Here is an 18,666-nt window from a genome sequence, read left to right on the forward strand (position 1 = left end):
CCAATTTTATAGGCGCGCTAACAAGTTCAAAAGGTAATACTAGTAAATGTTCGATCCACAGTGATATCGACCAACGACCTTGTGTATTGCAATTTGCAAAAACTGTCCTTTACCTCCTGAAGTGTTTATTGACAAGATCATCCTTCCATCTATTGAAGCTATTCTGGTATGGATCGATAACGCAAAATTAATCTCATAAAAATAGTGACTTCTGATCTAATAAAAAGACAAGATCGATAAAGCCAAGTTCTTGGAAATTGTAGCTTTTTTCACAGTCTCTACTGCCTGTGATTAAATATGCATGCATTTACCGAGAAGAATGAGAGGCTAGATGGTTACCATAGCAGCAAGGACAAACAGACTGCATCAAGTCAATGCCGAATTCAAACTTTACTTTTATTACTTTACAATTACACTTTGTGGGAAGTTGTTGGTAGAAGAGCGTCTCTCATCTGCTCCTGCAACTTGGTTCTGCAATTGCTTACCAAGAATACTTGCCTACATCTCGTATGAATGACCCTTGGTTTTTAAAATATTTATAGTGATACCACAGCTTGAATTCAATTCGAGATGGCTGAAACAAAGGTGGAAGAGATGCCAGTGGAGTTGGATATGAACGACAGAGATCCAAATGAGTTAAACGAACATGTTAAGGTAAGTAAACCTTTGTTACATGATCCAGGGTCTTAAGCAAATTGCCTATATATTGTTTTCGTAAGTTAAGGGGGTACTACACCCCTGTGGTAAATTTGTGACTATTTTTGCATTTTTCTCAAAAAATAATAACACACTGGTAACAAAAGTTATGTATATTATTGGGGCAAGGAATCCACTGAAATTTCAGTGACTCAAGACAAGCGGTTCAGTATATATGACAGGAAATGAGGTACATCCTAGCGGCACCTTATTTCTTATCATAAATAACAAACCGCTTGTCGTGGGACACTGAAATTCCAATGTAGTAATTGGATTCCTTGCCCCTATAATATACAGTAACTTTTGTTACTAGTGTGTTTTTAGTTTTTGAGAAAAATGCAAAAATAGACACAAATTTATCGAGGGGTGTATGTTAAGGATGTGCAAAACGTTCTCGATATCAACATGATCAATGTAAATTGTTAGTTAATTTGTCTTAAATTTTATGTATCCGATTACTCAGTCACCCATGCAATCATCTTTTAGTATAAAACAATGATTCATTGACATGAATTTTGACATGAATTCGGTGTTTCAAAAATGGTAAAATCACTATAGGAGTAAAAATAAGGTTTGCAGTGTGATGCTTAATATGTCTTTCGCTGGCTTGAACTTGAAGAGATGGAAAATTTACTTGCAAATTGTAGACGGAAACAGTTGCAAAGATCTATAGCAACAGCTCTCTTGAATAAAGGCGTACATGACAAAGACGAAATGGCCAACAAAGATTAGAGGTTGGAAGTCAGCATTCAGCCAATTAACTGTATGCATCCAATCTATTGTGGCCATATCATGAGTGTTACACCTTTATCCAAGAAAGCCATCATTTTAATTTAAATCAAAATGCAAGATGCTTCATGCTTTTCACGCAACGTACCCCATTAAATTTACTTTTTACAGTACACATCTGAAATCACAAAAGATAAAAGAACGCCGGCTTTTCTTGTATTTTCTGTCACTTCAAATGCCCTATTAAAATTAAAAAGCTACCCGTTAGAGCAGAGCATCGAGAAAGAGCAGCCGTAGATGATTAGTTTAGAGCATGATCAGGTAGCTAACTCGCATGATGGGCTGGTGAGACTTTAGAGCGACGTATGGCTCAATTATTTTACATTCATTCACTTTATACTTTGTTTATTGAACAGTTGCAACTTGATATTTTAAGCAAAGCAAAGGAAAATGCACTTTCTACATTTCTGCAGTTGTGCAACTGACACAACAGCAAAATGCAATGAAATTGAACAGCTAATCCTGGAAAACATTCACAGCCCAATAATTGGCACCCAGCACAAGAAATCTGCAAGAATGCGTATAAGATCCTTACACAGATGACAATTTCCAAAGAGTACGTGGAATAGCGTGGAACGGAGCTGATTTCTACTTTTCACACACTTTCTTCAAGAAACGTGTCTTGTTCTACAATATTCCACTTACACATTTCTTGTGCTGGGTGCCATTTATTGGGCGGTGAATGTGGTCCAGGAAGCTGTTCCGTGTCAGTGCATTTTGCTGTTGTGTCAGTTGGATAACTGCTTGGTTACTGACATGTGTTTAGAGTAGAGTATTGTAATTTTGGTTCAATTTGATGTGCAGAATTTTAAGATGACCTTGTGAAAAAGTTTCTTTTTTGGCTTATAATAGTGTAGTACGCTTAAAACTATACAAAAATACTATATTCTTGTTCTCTTTCTTTTATACTCAACAGAATTCATGGCCAGAGTTATTCGGCGAGCCTGAGGGTGTGTACAGCTTTGAACGCATCTGGATGTGCAGTTACAAGACATATTTCTACACTAAACTTTGGTGCTACAAGATCATTTCCGCCATCTGTGCTGTTCCAGCGGCATTCTGTTGGGGAGTGTACTTTGCCTGTATGTCATTCATGTATATCTGGTATCTCACACCCTGTGTGAAGGCCTACTTGGTGCAACTTAACTTTGCCAGCAATCTCTTCCAAGTCTGTCTCAAGTCCTTCTGCAATCCATTATGGGAGTCGTGTGCGCTTATCTTTTCAAAATTTGGAGCCGGTGGTGGAGGTGGTGATTCGAAAGCTTAACATCTGCCTTCTTTGAACTTTTGGATTGACATATAACATTTTAGTGTTCTCTTCGTGTTCTTTTAATTTTTGACGGTCTGTATAAGTCGTACGCAATGTTACAATATCAGAACTTGAATAATGGCATCCTGCTTTACGTAGAACTTTTGAACAGCCAAGATGAGTCGGACGCAACAATGTCACAATATCAGAAAATTATGTAATCCTGTAGAACTTTCACGGAGACGACGGAGACGCTGCAAAATAGAGACAATGAGTATCAACACGAACATTGCAAATCGACGACTTTTCTGACTTTTTTGTACCATAATGTTATTTTTATATCGCAAAACATGTTTATTTCACGTTATTCACGTCATACCTGTAAAATGACTTAGATCATAACATTATTAGGCCGAGTAAAAAAAGAAACATGTTTAGCGTCCCATCCCACTTCCTTTTTTGAAGATCCTTAAATTTTCTTTTTATTTTCTAAAATTTCAGTTATAACTTTTTAATGAAGAAATTTGAGAAGTTCTATAGCCTTACAAATGTATTTTCTAGAATTTCAGATATAACTTTTTAATGAAGAAGTTTGAGAAGTTCAATACGTTGTAGTCTTACAAATGTATAAGAACACTTCAGGAAAGCTTTGTGATCAGTAGAGGGGCGTAACCTACCAGAAAAACGAAATTAAAAATGCCTACTTTTCACATGTATCGTATATGTACGGACCAAATCGGGGTTTTGCCCCGGGGGTTTTGCACCAATTTTTAAAGCCCTCCTTCTTCCTTGTATTTTTCAAAACCTGGACGCTAAACATGTATTTTTTTATTCGGCCTTCGGAACATTTTATGATAATTCTCACATTTCAGATGAGGCTGTGGATCACGAAATGCCACTCTAAGGGTATTTTGATGCATTTTAATTGGTCACTGTAATTTATAATCTCAGGACACAATGCAGTCACATGACTGAGTCACTATACATGTAATGCATATATATTTTGCCCGATTAATAACGACCGTTTTTAGATTATCATGTTTCCCTTTGTTTTAATCTCCATGCCTCTTTAACCGACCGCGACCAATGTATTGTTATAAATTCCAAGTTATGCTTCTCAAATACATTTAAACAGAGCAGATGTAATATAATTTATTACATCTTCTCTGATTTAAAATAAATTAAATGAGAGAGGGAAGAAAGAGATGATGAGAGAGAGAGAGACAAGGGGGAGTGTAACTGTCAGTGGTGTGTTTGTATACAGGAATATGTTTAAATTTTTAATTTCGGTTTCTTTTCATATTCATCACTTTCATCAAGTGTATGGGTTAACAAAACGTTACAAACGTAGCCTAATGCTAACTTCACTTGCTAACGCTCAAATTTGGCTCAAAAGTAACAGACACTTACAAATGTATAACTACCAATTTTGTTATTTTTTAACTCTTATACAGTATATATAGGTACGTTCTTGTACTGTATGAACGGAAAGCTATAACGTCAAACATTTTTTAAATGTAGCTGCACGAAAATAATTTGTATATATTTGTAAAATAAATTTTGCTACACATTTCCTTAAATTATTGTCTCGTTTTATTATTTTTACATAATGCAGTTGTATATGGATTTATCAAGGAGCGTATAATCTGAGTCTGTATTTAAAAAAGAAGAGATAATTACTCCAATCGATTTATCATTAACATAATTAATCTCCATCTTGGAATTTCTTTTCCATATCTGATGGATATTTGCAGATTCATCCATATATCCCTGTCAAAGACTCGAGACCAAAATTAAAAACAGGGAAAATATGACACAGCATCCAATGGGGAGTAACACTAAACATATAAACAAAGTTAGACCAGTTAGAACTACTTTAATTTAAGGGTGGATGGTCCGATTTCATTACATGCTGTTTTCACCTTGGTTGAAATACGAGTACCCTTTTCAATTCACTATATGATATACGAGCCAAATATGGACAAATGAAACTGCTCAATTTTAATAGTTTTGCAATTTGAGGGGAAATGGGCCAAACATTGCATTTACAATAAATTGTAGTCACAAGCAATCAAAATATTTTTAAATTTGACTTTCATCGCCAGTTAGAACTAAAACTAAAGGATTGGCATTTAGCTATGTTTCATTTGGCAAAACTGGATAATGTTTTTGTTTTTTATAAAAAAAAGTAGATAGACAGTAATTTTGATGTTGTTTTTTATTCTAAAATTACCGATGATATAATATACTGCGCCAATAAAGTATCCTTACACTTGGAAAAATAATCACAATTTCCCAACTGAACAATATTGGAGTAAATTTGTTTTTTTAATAGATGCACTATCTAATCCTGCGCATTATGACACCACATTGAATCCAATGTGACTTCAAGCAGTAAAGTTACAAGCATTTGATTAGACGAAGGTCTAGTTTCAAAAGTGACAAACTGGCTTATTCAAAACTCCACAGACTACAAATCTGGTTTGAGAGTGGTGAATGGCTAATTTATGTGTTTGGCTTTAATTTAAATCATAAGGAACAAAAGAAAACTGAAACAAAAGAACTGACAAATAAAATGAAAGTTATGAAAAGTACAGAGAAGTGTAAACTGAAATAAAAACTGATTTAAATAACGCTTCATTGAAGAAACTCTGTTGTCTCTTTGTTGCGCTTATGGAATCTTTCTGTGCCTTGTATAGGCCAGTTTGTCACTTTTAAAACTGGACCTTCGTCTATTCAATTGCTTGTAACTTTACTTCTTGAAGTCACATTGGATTCAATGTGGTGTCATAATGTGCATGATTAGATAGTCCATCTATTAAAAAAACAAATTTACCCCAATATTGTTCAGTTGTTAAATTGTGATTATTTTTCCAAGTGTAAGGATATTTTATTGGCGCAGTATATATATATATATCATAGTAACAAATTCAAAGTATAGACCTGGCAAGGCTAACCGTTATCACATGCACAGTATACATTTTCGGAAACAAAAATGACACAAGGAATCCAATTAGCATAACAGATTTCCTGCAAAAATGAGCAGTTTTTTATTTTACTTTACTGGCTCGAGGAAGGCATTATATCATTCTAATATACTGACGATATCATTCTATTCCACTACCAGGAAAATCTCAGGTAAGACTAATTTGAAGTGTTCTCAGAAACATAGTAACCCAGTACTATATAACTTTAACAGTTAATAACTATAAATCATTCTGAATCGCACGGAATAAAATTCCTTGTATATACCGTATAGGTTACACATAGCATGTGCTATATGAATGTCAAAGTGCTTTTATTTGTTACGGATAATATATTTTTCCGAATGTGTCATCTTTTTCCGGAAACACCCTGTACTATCAAAAAGTGTTATCTACTGAAGATAGCATCACACACGTTTACTATACTGAAGATAGCAACACATCATGTGGGCGCACCCCTATATGTGTTGCTACAATGTATATATCTTCAGTATAGTTAACGTGTGTGTGATGCTATCTTCAGTAGATAGCACTTTTGATAGTACAGGGTGTTTCCGGAAATAAGATGATTCAACAAGTTTTTTCCTCAAAAGTGGGGGGTGGGGGGAAAACTGGGTGGGGACAGGAAAAATATTTTGGGGATGCCCCCTTTGACACCCCCCCCCCGCACTGTATTCACGATAAATTATATGAAGTAGTCTTAAAAACAACAAATACAGCTATTTCCTATTTGAAAAATGTGGACGATATACGGTATAGTACGATGCAACATATTACAAAATAATCAAATTTAACGGTACTAACATGCCTATTTGTAGAGACAAATTTTACAGTTTGCCGTAAAAAACGGTGATCCTAACCAAAATGCCACAACTCCTAACTTTAACCCTTTTCGGACTAATGACCCTTCGAACAAATGTTTCCGATTTAGACATACTGCTATATGTTAACTATCTAATTAACACTTACATATACTACAACGTCAAATGTAGATATCACAACACTGGACAATGCTAAGTTAACTACACTGCAAAAACAAGTGTTAATACATTAACACTATTTGAGCAACACTTTTTAAACATGTTAAACCGTTAATGTGTTAAAATATTAACATTTGTGTTAAAATATTAACAATTATGTGTTAAAATATTAACACTTTTACACTTTTATTAACACATTAACACTATGATTAAATGAGGATGTTCATTTTAAATGCTTTAACACGTTAACACCACTTTCCAAAAACAAGTGTTAATATATAAAGTGTTACTTTTTAAACACGTTAAACCGTTAATGTGTTCAAATATTAACATTTGTGTTTATATTTTAACACACAATTGTTAATATTTTAACATAAATGTTAATATATTAACGGTTTAACATGTTTAAAAAGTGTTGCTCAAATAGTGTTAATCTATTAACACTTGTTTTTGCAGTGTATCTAAATAATGTTATTTATACTGAAGATATATAGCACTTAGACACACTGTTAAGTATCACATCACTGGCCCAACTTCTAAGGTGGTGATATCTACTGAAGATAGCATCAAACACTTTAACACTTCATAAACACTTGTTTGTACAGTGAAGGTATAGGGATGTTAAGTTATAAACACCAAAACACGTTTAAGAAATATGAATATGTTTATGATTTTAACACAAGATAGTGTTTAAAATATGTTTTTAAATACTGTCTGGTGTTAAAAAACATAAACATCTTCATATCTTTAAACGTGTTTTGGTGTTTATAAATTAACATCCATATACCTTCACTGTACAAACAAGTGTTTATTAAGTGTTTATTAAGTGTTGCTCTGATATGTCAATTATCTAATGTTATATTATATCTATACTGAAGATAGCATCACATCACTGGCATAATGCCACGTCAATGATGTGCTATCTACTGAAGATAGCAAGCACTCACAGTCATGATTTAGACATTTGGTTGTTTATCTGTTAACTCCAGTGACACCTCGTACATATTTTCCTGTATAGGATTAGACTTTCTTTCACTGAATGGGCAGCTACCGGTATATACTGAAGGTATCACATCACATGGCTAATGCTACGTTAACGATCTAATGTGTTATCTACTGAAGATAGCAGCATGCAGCATCACATGATTTAGACATTTTGTTATTTATCTGTCCCAACTCCAGTGACACCTCATGCATATTTTCCAGTATAGGATTAGTCTTTCTTTCACTGAAGGGGCAGTTATATCTATACTGAAGATAGCATCACATCACTGGCTAATGCTACGTTAACGATCTAATGTGTTATCTACTGAAGATAGCAGCATCACATGATTTAGACATTTTGTTATTTATCTGTCCCAACTCCAGTGACACTTCATGCATATTTTCCTGTGTAGGATAAGGTCTTCTTTCATTAAAGGGGCATGAACCCTAAGGGAACAAACCAAAAGATCGATGACGTCTTATAAACGTAACTAGTTTCGTTTCTCCGCCGACCCCCTCCCTCCCTGTCAGAAACGTAATAATGAAATGTTAAAAATTTTGACATAATAATAATAATGACACATTCTTCAGACCGATGTTTTTGTACAAACGTAATCGAGTATTTTTACCCCCTCCCCCCTAAACGAAACTAGTTTCGTTTATAGGACGTCATAGATCTTTTGGTTTGTTCCCTAACACCTATTATATTGATTTTTCAAAGTACAATACTATATAATACATATTTCAATACAGCCAGAGGTCCAGGGAAATATAAAGGCGTATGTTAACTATCAAATATAGTGATAGCATCACGTACGTCGCTTTTAAATATAGTGATATCTATATATTACACTTAAGATAGAATCATATCACTCAGACACATTTATTGAAAACTACGTGCTATCTACTGAAGACAGCATCCATTTCTATAGGTAACAGCGTTCAATTGAAGTATCAAATCAACAATTATCATAATTAAAATAACTTCCGGGGGTGAATGATTAACGAGCAAACAATAAACTTTGCTGAATGACCACATGGGTATAGGCCTACTCAACGATTCTCAATACATCACGATACATTGAGAATCTTTGGTATAATCAAAGTATTCTAGCCTTTGGTTATTAGTAATCGCCCCTTTTTAAGCCCTCGGGATATCGTATTGGTCAAACAGTGGCTTACTCTGAAGTCCGGAAATACTATTCACAGACTGAAGTATCGCTCGTGGTGTATGAAATATTGGAGAGGGAAATTCAAACAGTTGTCATGACAACGGGTTTGTATCCGATCAATAAAATAGCAGGTGAAGATAGAAATGATGATTTGTGTACTTCGATACTGTTGGTATGCTTCCAATAACATAAATTCTCATCTGCTGTTTTAATGACCTTGACAATGAAAAAGAGACTTATTACAAAAATAAAATGTGCTGAGATTGGAGTTGAGTGAAAAACACGCCCTTGATATATTTCAAAATGCCAGATTCAAACCAAGTGGAACCGCTCTCTATGGAGCTTGATATGGAGAACAGGGATCCGAAGCCAATCAATGACTTCCTCCAGGTTAGTTACGTAAAAATTGTCCTTATATGTTACAGGCACTTGCAATTTCAATAACTGTTACTGCGTCGTGTTTATCGTATAACACTCGTGTTTCGTAAACAGCAGAAGAATTTCGCCGCGGAGAACGATGGAAAGAAATGACGGGTATCCTAGATCCTATATGTCAGTTACGAGGGCTGAAGGGTTGCATTTGTCATAACAGAAAAATTGCTGGGAGTATGGGACATTTGAGCAATAAACAACCAAAATGCCTAAATCAAACGGAACTTTGAGCTAATCATGCTAATATATACATAATTATTATGTTTTTTAATCATTTTGATTTCAGGCTGACTGGCCCGATGTCTTTGGCGAACCCACAGGGATAAGGAGCTTTGATTGTGTTTGGCAAAACAGCTACAAAGTCTACATCGGTACCAAATTCTGGTGTTATCGAATCTGCTCTGCTATATTTGGTATTCCATGTGCCTTCTGTTGGGGCTTGTACTTCGCTTGTATTTCCTTCTATTACATCTGGTATGCAACACCGTGTGTCAAAGCTTTCATGATACAGATTGGGTTTGCTGGTAAAATTTGGGCAGTGTACATCAAGACATTCTGTGACCCACTTTTCGAATCCTGTGCTCTGGTGTTGTCTAGAATTAACATCAGTTCGGGTGGAGGAGGAGGCGGTGGAGACTCTAAGGCATAGACTGAATGAAATGAATTTATTCTGATATTTCACATTCGCTAGTTATCAATAACAATTAGCCTATACCTCCCGGCGTCCAATGTATACTGTTTGATGGTACTGCATGGACTGGTGAAGCGATCCCATATGGGCAGTAGGGGCCTATAGGATCCTATCTAATGCGACAACTTTTAGCGGAAACGTCAAAAGACAGATATCGCCAATTACACAACCAGATCATGCCGCCAACCCCAGAGGTACATTACTGCCCACCTACTATGTGGCTACCCTATATAGTACCAGTGCAGTATACGTCCAGTACCAGTGTGTGATTCAAGATGTGTACTAGAGTATCCACATGGGTGCTCTATGAAGTAGTGTACATCTGGACGGCAGCAATTGGAATCTGGTAGTGTTAACGTACTCACAAATACGATACTTTACGATGCGTAAGCTTGGTTTCTCACTGGTTGAGATGAGATCACAGATCATTCATATACATGGAACTATAATAATCTGATATACATTTTGAATCAAATTGTCATGCATTTTCAATGCATTATATAAAACATATTGTTTTTCGATTTTCAGTATCATCATAATATCGTCAACTTATTATTTATTCTTAGAAAATGTAACTTTATCAAATTAAATTGTAACACCAAACTGTACAAGATGCAGCTACTACCCAACAATTATGTTTAATCTAAGTCTACTTACAATCCCAAAAGGCAGGGACTTGGTAACTTTTAAGCAATAATGTGTGATTTGCATAAAGAATAGATTATTCCTATTTAAATGTTAGTTTGTTAAGAAAGAATGAACAGTTTACCAACCCAAAGTGTTACAATTAAACATGACAACAAATAAACACAAATCCCGACCGGCACACAACCCAACTTGAAAAAAAGCAGCAAGGGAATGTGCCGGCATGGGAATCGAACCCACGACCTTCCGATCTTTGTTAGTTAATATTGAAACACCATAAACACCGTATGATGACAAAAATGCATACTCGGAGATATCGTATCATTACTCATTGGCTCACCACTTCTATAATAATAAGTTGTTGTTATATCAACCTTTATTCAGGAATGCAAAATACAAAATATAAGGAATGCAAGAATACAAGGAGGAACAAAAACCCAGGACAAAATCTGGACAAGATGCCCAAATTAATGCAGGGTGACATATTATACATTGTCAAAAATGCACAAGACTATACAAACAAGCATAATTGCAAAGAAAAAGCCACTTACCCACATGTTTGGCTATCTTTATGCAAAGAAAAAACAAGATCTTTAGGATCGAGATGAAAAATAAATATATGTCGGGCTTTTTATCCAACCTGTTACTTCCTAAATTTTTCTCACCGTCCATATTTTTGTTATTTTGTAGGGAACAGGGTAACATGCATACTGTCGGGATATACCGAATGAAACTTATTATTATAAGATTAGTATATACTAGTACTTTAGATATGTATTACATGTATTATGCATTATAGCCAACATAAACATCTCAAAAAAAGTAACTGACCCCCCTTACATATTGACCATTATTCAAAAACGGGTGACTGTATTACAAATCTGTAAAATGCGTTGGAAGCAGAATTTATTTCTGCACATTTTGACACCTCATTTGTAGCAATTGACTAAATATTGACGTCACAGCGTACATTTAAATCAATGTAACCCAAGATTTGAAAGTTGCAGTAAATTCTATTGATTTTGCATTCAGTGTAATGGAGGGAAATCGGTGTATTGATATCTGAGTGTTTTTGTATTGTAAAGATTTGTATGTAAGTGCAACTTTCAAATCTGGACCTCACTACATTAAATTGACCGGTGTTTTATTGTTTTCTGGGCTATCGTATCAAATGAGGTGTCAAAATGCGCAGAAATAAATTCTGCTTCCAACGCATTTTACAGATTTGCAATACAATAGCCCCTTTTTGAATAATGGGCATTATTTAAGGGGGGTTAGTTACTTTTTTTGGAAATGTTTACAATTAACTTTTTGGAGAAATTAAGGTGAATTTTGCATACACTATAATTTGTAATCAAATATTATCATGATAATTGTCAGGAAAAATAAAACATGGATAAAATACTAAACTACTTTGTATTCATTTATTTAGAATTTGAGCACTGTCATTTGTATTAGCCCTATAAGTATAGGACCTTTTGACTGTGGTGATCCAAAACCATACATGCTATATCATAAAACCTGGCTATATCCATGCATAGAACTGCTAAACCCACTTTTCCTCCAGGATTTAGTGGTTCTCGGTAAAATTAAATCATTTTCGATCACATATACACAAACTTTTTATTGTCAAAAGTTAAGAGAACTAGACATTTTAGGATATCTATAAACTATTTGAAATGAATGTTAAGTAAGTTTCCTTACTTTTGGCTCAATAAGTGCTCTTGCATGGGTGACTTTGCAGCCCAAATCAAGTTTGATCGTCTGCTATAATAATATACAATATCTTCGATGCAGGAGAGTAGGCCTACTATAAATCAGTAGTACTTAACCAGCAGTCTTTTTCTTTTCTTCTTATTGATTATAATGTTCTGACAATGTTCTGGCTGGCTGATGTGTGTATCCTTGTTCGCTTATCCTGCGAAAGTTACTGTTCAGCAAAGCCCATGTACACTTGCATTTATATCATTTGCGTTTAAAATCCTCGCACAGAAATGGCGCTGCTTTCTCTAACTATGATGCTCACATCTTTGTACAGTTGACTCTTTCTCCAGCTAAGATGCTTCTTTCGCCAATCACTCTTTCTCCATGAAACAGGAAACTTTCTGCACTGATCCACTTTATTGACAGATGTGTTGTTTTATAAACCAGACTCTATAGCAAGTCGACAGAAGAATTTGAATCCTCTGGGTAGGAGGAGCACCTTCCGATGTACTCAAAATCTACTTCATTATTGGCAATGCAAACTGGTTCAACGGTACCTCCTTTTGAAGCACAGCGACGACCAACACATTATAGAGAGAGCCTACAATCTCTCTTCATTTTCTGCAAACTAAATTGCTTTCACCTTTTAGAGTCCCAAAAACCCACAATCTATTAATAAACCATTCTGCCACATCACTTATTTTCTGGGGGATTCCCAAAATGATGTCATATTCATTTTACATAATCGAGGATTTCCTTAAAGGTGCAATTCAGTGAACATTAAGAACAGGGGTTTCCCAACAATCCAAAAAATGTGATTCAATTTGCTTTTGATTAACTTGAAACATAGATCAGTTTGTAAACAAAGATAAATAATCTAATCAAATTACTCAGAGCACACCATACCTAAATAATACAGTATGATGATGTTAAAATAAATATCTACCGATGTTATAGTTTCTTGATTCATTATCATCCTTAAAAGCAAATCTTGCTGTCCCGGATGTTGAATGGTGCAGTGCGGTCCAAGTGCAACTTATATTATATACAAAAACGGTGAACAACAAAGGCTGATGAAAAACATAGGGTGCTGCTAAAAACTTGATGTGGGATTTACCACCCGTTAATGTAAGCAGGAGGCTGCAGTCTTCGGATGGCTGGTAAAGCTGCCGAACTGAAGCCCTGGTGTGTTGTTGCTGTAACTGCTTCCAATGGTAGTGCTCGGTGTATAGGACCATGGAAATGTCCATGATAGGACGCACTGACGTGTTGCTATCTTCTGTAGATAGCAATAAATAGAGACGCGTCACTGGTTCTCTGGTTGGTACGACTCAGAACCCCTGGTGAAAAACGAATCGGGTTTGGTGTGCGCGAGGTCTGCTTTAGAAAATTAAAAAATGTCATGTGATCAAGGAAAATGTCGGGCATATTTAATTTTCAGTTTGCCTATACATTAAAATTAAAATCCACAAGATTTACTTTTTCTGATGGATTGATCTTGCCCGGGGATCTTAATAGCCATTAATCCAAGACTAATCCAACTTAAAATATAATGATGAAGGCATACAAGTTTTTATAATTTCAGCATGGCTATTCCCTTGTCTGGAAGATCTCAGTCGATTCCATTGTATCTTCTCTTCATTCCAGCTGAAATATTCGACAGTTTTTTGTCACATTCCATGTGATAAATATGATAAAAAAATCCCATGGGAAATCATAGTCCAGTTAAATTTGAACATCAATTAGCCTCAAATGAGAACATTTGTTTGGAATTTCAAAATGTTCGGCTCCATAACGTTCGGCCATTTTAAGGATGAAAACGGTTGGTTCTGGAATTAATTATGAGCTGTTGAATTTGGTTGGAATAAATTATGCCCGGAAATTATGCCCAATCTGGTTTCCTTTATCGCCACAAAGTTGGGCCAATCTACTATTTCCATGACCACTGACCGTGCCTGCCTGATTCGTGAGCTGGATGAAAAGTACGCCCTCGGAGGAGATGTGCTCCTCCTCTGTTTCATCTCTTCATCACATCCCACACCACCATCACGGATTGCGTGAATATCGAATGTCAACACACATCGCACATTCGCTCGATACGAATTCACGCACGGCTCAAGAAACAGTTCTGCATGTTGCAGGTCCATAAGGGAAATTGTAGGAAATTATGTGAAAACCGAATCATTGAATAGAATCGTGGATCGTTATCGTTTCTTACTACCAGTTGTTATGCCAGTACCAGTGCGAGTTATGAGCACAGTTGACAGTCAACAGCATTGAAGGAACTGTATCTAGAGGTAAGCTTAAAGTTCTATAAATAGGTATACTAGGTGAATTCAAATTTGACATCAAATTGCATCGTTTTATATATCAAATTAAAGCCCTTGAGTAAACTAAGCCAAAACTGAAAACCTTTTTTTTTCATAGCACTTTCCGTAGCAAAGTTACATCTTGTCAAAGATTGACTTTCATCAAAAAGATTCAGCTAGCAAAATTCCTAAAACGGCATTTAGGGGTGTTTCTAGATCTTAGTCTCATGGCGATAGCAGCTTTTTTAATGGAACTGCTATCAAAATCCTCTAAAATTCCATGTGCGACTTGATTATCACCATAAAAATCATATATTTGGGTCAAGTGAAGTATAGAAAACATATTTATGTAGGTTTCCTTCACCCACCTATTCTCGAAAAAATTCAAATTTCTATGTAAATATGCATTGTGTTGGGGCCCCGGTCTCGGCGAATTCGCTGACTAGTAAATGTGTTAACTAAGGTTTGCCTAGGTTACCTACTATAAACATGATAAATGTTAATGTACATAGTAGCACTTAGCCTGTATAGAGTGTGCTAACAATACATCATGACATTCACCATGTTCACTGTATAAATGATGTGTAAATCCCAGTGTGGGAGCAACAGGGGAGCGGGGCAGGGGAAAACTCATCAGCATTCTTATTCTAAATGTATGTGAAGGGTGTGTCACTGTGTCATGTGTGGGAAAAGGGGAAGGGTAGTGAGCAATGTCCTACCGTCACATCCTTTATCATGGATGGGTGTCTATCGCACAACAGTGTGAATTGTTTATGCATTTTTCCCCATTTATAGTAAGATGTATCACACACATCAATGGACCATCATGATCGAAACAGTTATGGTAGTAGTGTGCAGTACGTGTCATTTTTGCTCCAATCTCCGAGTCCAACTTGCTGTACCGTATCATACTGACATTTTTGTTAGTAAGTTTGATAACACATAACAGTCAAAATATGTGTTGGATCATGGAGAACTAGGAGGAGGGCAGGAATAATGAATGTCGGAATGAGCATCTGAAATCATGTGACGAAACCGAAAGATGTAGCCTAGGTCTAGACAAAAGGCGGCCATTAGATGCCATTTTTTTGTGATGTTAACGTTATTCACGTGTCATTACTTTAGTACACAAATATATAAGTTAACAGGTTTACAATTTTCAAATTATATTTTGAGCATGCAATATATTCTGTATATAGTAAATCGATCAAATGACGGTGATTGCTCAGGTATTATATATGCTTGATAGAATTAAACCGTCTGACCAGCTAGTATTCTCCTCCGTCGTCAGTGTGATTCCAGTCACTCTACATACCGTGTTGCGAAGGTGGAGGAGACTAAAGCTGTATTGACGAACACGCATGCGTTAAAAATGATGTAGCCTAGGTCGAACAATAGCGTGACGTAATTCCCGACATTGCCTCTATGAACTCTCACCCTCCTGGGGAGGGACGGAGTATGGGGGGTTATGCAGATGTCATTACCGGTACTGTAAAACAACTTAATTTAGCTAGCATTTTAATTTTGCTAATTTCACTAGCACCTTCAATTGATAAATTAAATTGCTGCTAAATAGTTCATTTATAATGGTTTTACATAGCAAGATGATGCAAATTCATGAATTTAAATTGCCATAAAAAAGATGACTTCTTGCCAATTCGCCAAATTAAGTTGCAGTGATTTAAAAAAAATTATAGTAATATATATTCTGATTAAATAGAAACCTTAACATGCTGAAGTCATGCTTGCTGGAATAGGGGGCAGGGGTCTCTTGGATTCAGTTATTTATTATGTCTCTTATTTTAAAAGGATATATATATAGTCTGATGATTGTGGATGCATCGTACATTCCAGAAGGTTCCAGACCACAGTGTCCAAACCACATGATTTGTTTAGTTGAATTTGAAGTGGTCGATGTACCACCACATTATTGTGCTGCATTGGTAACCCTGCCCATTTTCCTTCACAGGGAGGTCTAGTAAGTTGCTGAACATTGCACCATCTTCCTGAGAGTGAGTGATTCTGCTGGAAACCTCTTTCAGGTGCGGATTCAGACAGGGGCACAGCCAACCCATACCTCCCCGATTTTCATGACTAAAAAAAAAGAAGAACGGGGCCTAAACCCAAAACAGGTCCGAAAAACTTACTTTGATGCAAAAAGTCATTGATGTTGTTTTATTTTATTATTCTCCTACTGCTCATATTTAAAAAAAATAAATTTAGTTCAAAAAATGTTACATCAGATGGCTTTGATTAGAACTTAATTTTTCAACATTTTTCAACTTCTCGGGAGAGGGGGACACTCCCCCTCAGACACCCCCTGTGACATACAAGCACAACATTGGCGATGGATGGATGGAAACAAATCTTGGATCTGTGCCTTACCCTTTTCTATGGCCATGTTTGTGCAGGTCACATTATTTTTAGCATCATTCTTTCTCTGTTAAGATCAGGCTGTTTTTTTGCATATTAAATTGTTGTACCCCCAGTCCAATTTGATTTTGGCAGTAAGTTGCTGATTGCACTCTATATTGAAAATTGTTCAATTCCACTTCCACTGAGAGTGAATGTGCTGCACCTCTCCTCTCCTGGATCACAGATTTTCTCGCATATCATTTATATGTCAGTTAATGTCTTCACAGCTAGTCAATTATTTTACAATTTGCATTATAGTACTTTGACATGGATCATGAAGTATATTTTGAATACCGGGGTAAATGAATGGAGTAAAGCAAAGTAATCTTCTGAGTTTTCATAATGCATGCATTTTAATTGTCTTTGTATCTTATTGATTTTATCAATAATCAATAGTTAATGAGCTAAAAAGACTGAAAAAGCTCATGAATATGTAGCTTGTGCTAATAGTTACATGTACTTACAAATCAATGCATATAATATGCAATGTGTATTTTGCAGAATTTTGCCTTGAAACTTGGTCAAAGTGTTTATAATGTATTTGTCTAGCTACCCTCTAATTTGCATAATTAATTAACATTTATGCAGATTATATAATTAATGATGGTATGCAAATATGCATAGTATTAGAGTGTTTTCATGACATTTTACCCTAAGTTGTAGGCAGTGTTTGGTATTATCTCTTGCAGGGTATGTTAGGACACCCATTGGGTTACAAAAATGCACATATCTGATTTTTGATGATTTTTTAGATTTTTGATTAAGTGAAACACTGAGCTTTAAGTTAACATTTTTGAAATAATTATGTTGTCGTTAAAGACATAACTTTTTTTGTTTTGTTTTTAAAGTTCACTGTTTAGTCACAATAATGCACATTGTGTGTCTGGGTTTTCAGTTGCCTTGCAGAGGACATTTTCCCACATTTTTGTAATTATTTTTCATAAATGTAATTACATGCAATACTATTACTATATCCAGCAGGGGGCAAGTGGCATGATAGAGCCGGCAACTTGTGAAACCGCCCGGCCATATGGCATTTTCCATATACTCGGTTTGTTTTGTGGGGTTCATTATCGAACCCCAATGGTTTTAGCTTGAATTTATATTATTTATTAACATAGGCCTATTTGTTTGTGATATTTCAAGCATTTTAAAATTTCAAAATAATCCCATTCAATTACACGGTTGACGATAGAAAATTACTGAATTTAGAGAATGCACGTCGCATACCACCTGATACCCAGGCAACCATGGATGTATCTTGCACTAACCAACAGGGGATTTATCATCAAATGCAATATGTAGACTGTAGTATCTTTAGTCTATTGATTAAGTTTATTACTTAGGACATCCATGGTTCTGTGTGTTCACCCCTACACAGTTTTCCTTTACAATATGCATATGGGGGGGTGGGTGCACACATACTCATGCTGTACAAATACACACACACCCCCACCCACCCCCACACACCCACCCCAGCAAAAACAAAAAACCAGCATGTAATTAAAAATCTAATCTTCGATGATCCACAAAATGTTGTAATAACAGCAATTGGTGACAGTGATAGAATTGGTTGGTAATACATGTAGATGAAACACCACTTTATAGTATTATCA

General features: G+C 35.6%; 2 protein-coding genes across 2 annotated transcripts; both read left to right on the plus strand.

Moving 5' to 3' along the window:
- The first annotated feature begins 539 nt into the window (after positions 1-539).
- Positions 540-2,825, plus strand: LOC140147680 (caveolin-3-like). Its single transcript, XM_072169449.1, has 2 exons — positions 540-654; positions 2,402-2,825. Exons 1-2 carry the CDS (start codon positions 571-573, stop codon positions 2,750-2,752), a joined length of 435 nt encoding a protein of 144 aa, XP_072025550.1. The 5' UTR covers positions 540-570; the 3' UTR covers positions 2,753-2,825.
- A 5,555-nt stretch (positions 2,826-8,380) lies between these two features.
- Positions 8,381-10,255, plus strand: LOC140147681 (caveolin-1-like). Its single transcript, XM_072169450.1, has 2 exons — positions 8,381-9,244; positions 9,573-10,255. Exons 1-2 carry the CDS (start codon positions 9,158-9,160, stop codon positions 9,933-9,935), a joined length of 450 nt encoding a protein of 149 aa, XP_072025551.1. The 5' UTR covers positions 8,381-9,157; the 3' UTR covers positions 9,936-10,255.
- The last annotated feature ends 8,411 nt before the right edge of the window (positions 10,256-18,666 follow it).

Source organism: Amphiura filiformis, chromosome 3 (genome assembly GCF_039555335.1).
Source record: "Amphiura filiformis chromosome 3, Afil_fr2py, whole genome shotgun sequence".
In the NCBI taxonomy this organism is placed as follows: Eukaryota; Metazoa; Echinodermata; class Ophiuroidea; order Amphilepidida; family Amphiuridae; genus Amphiura; species Amphiura filiformis.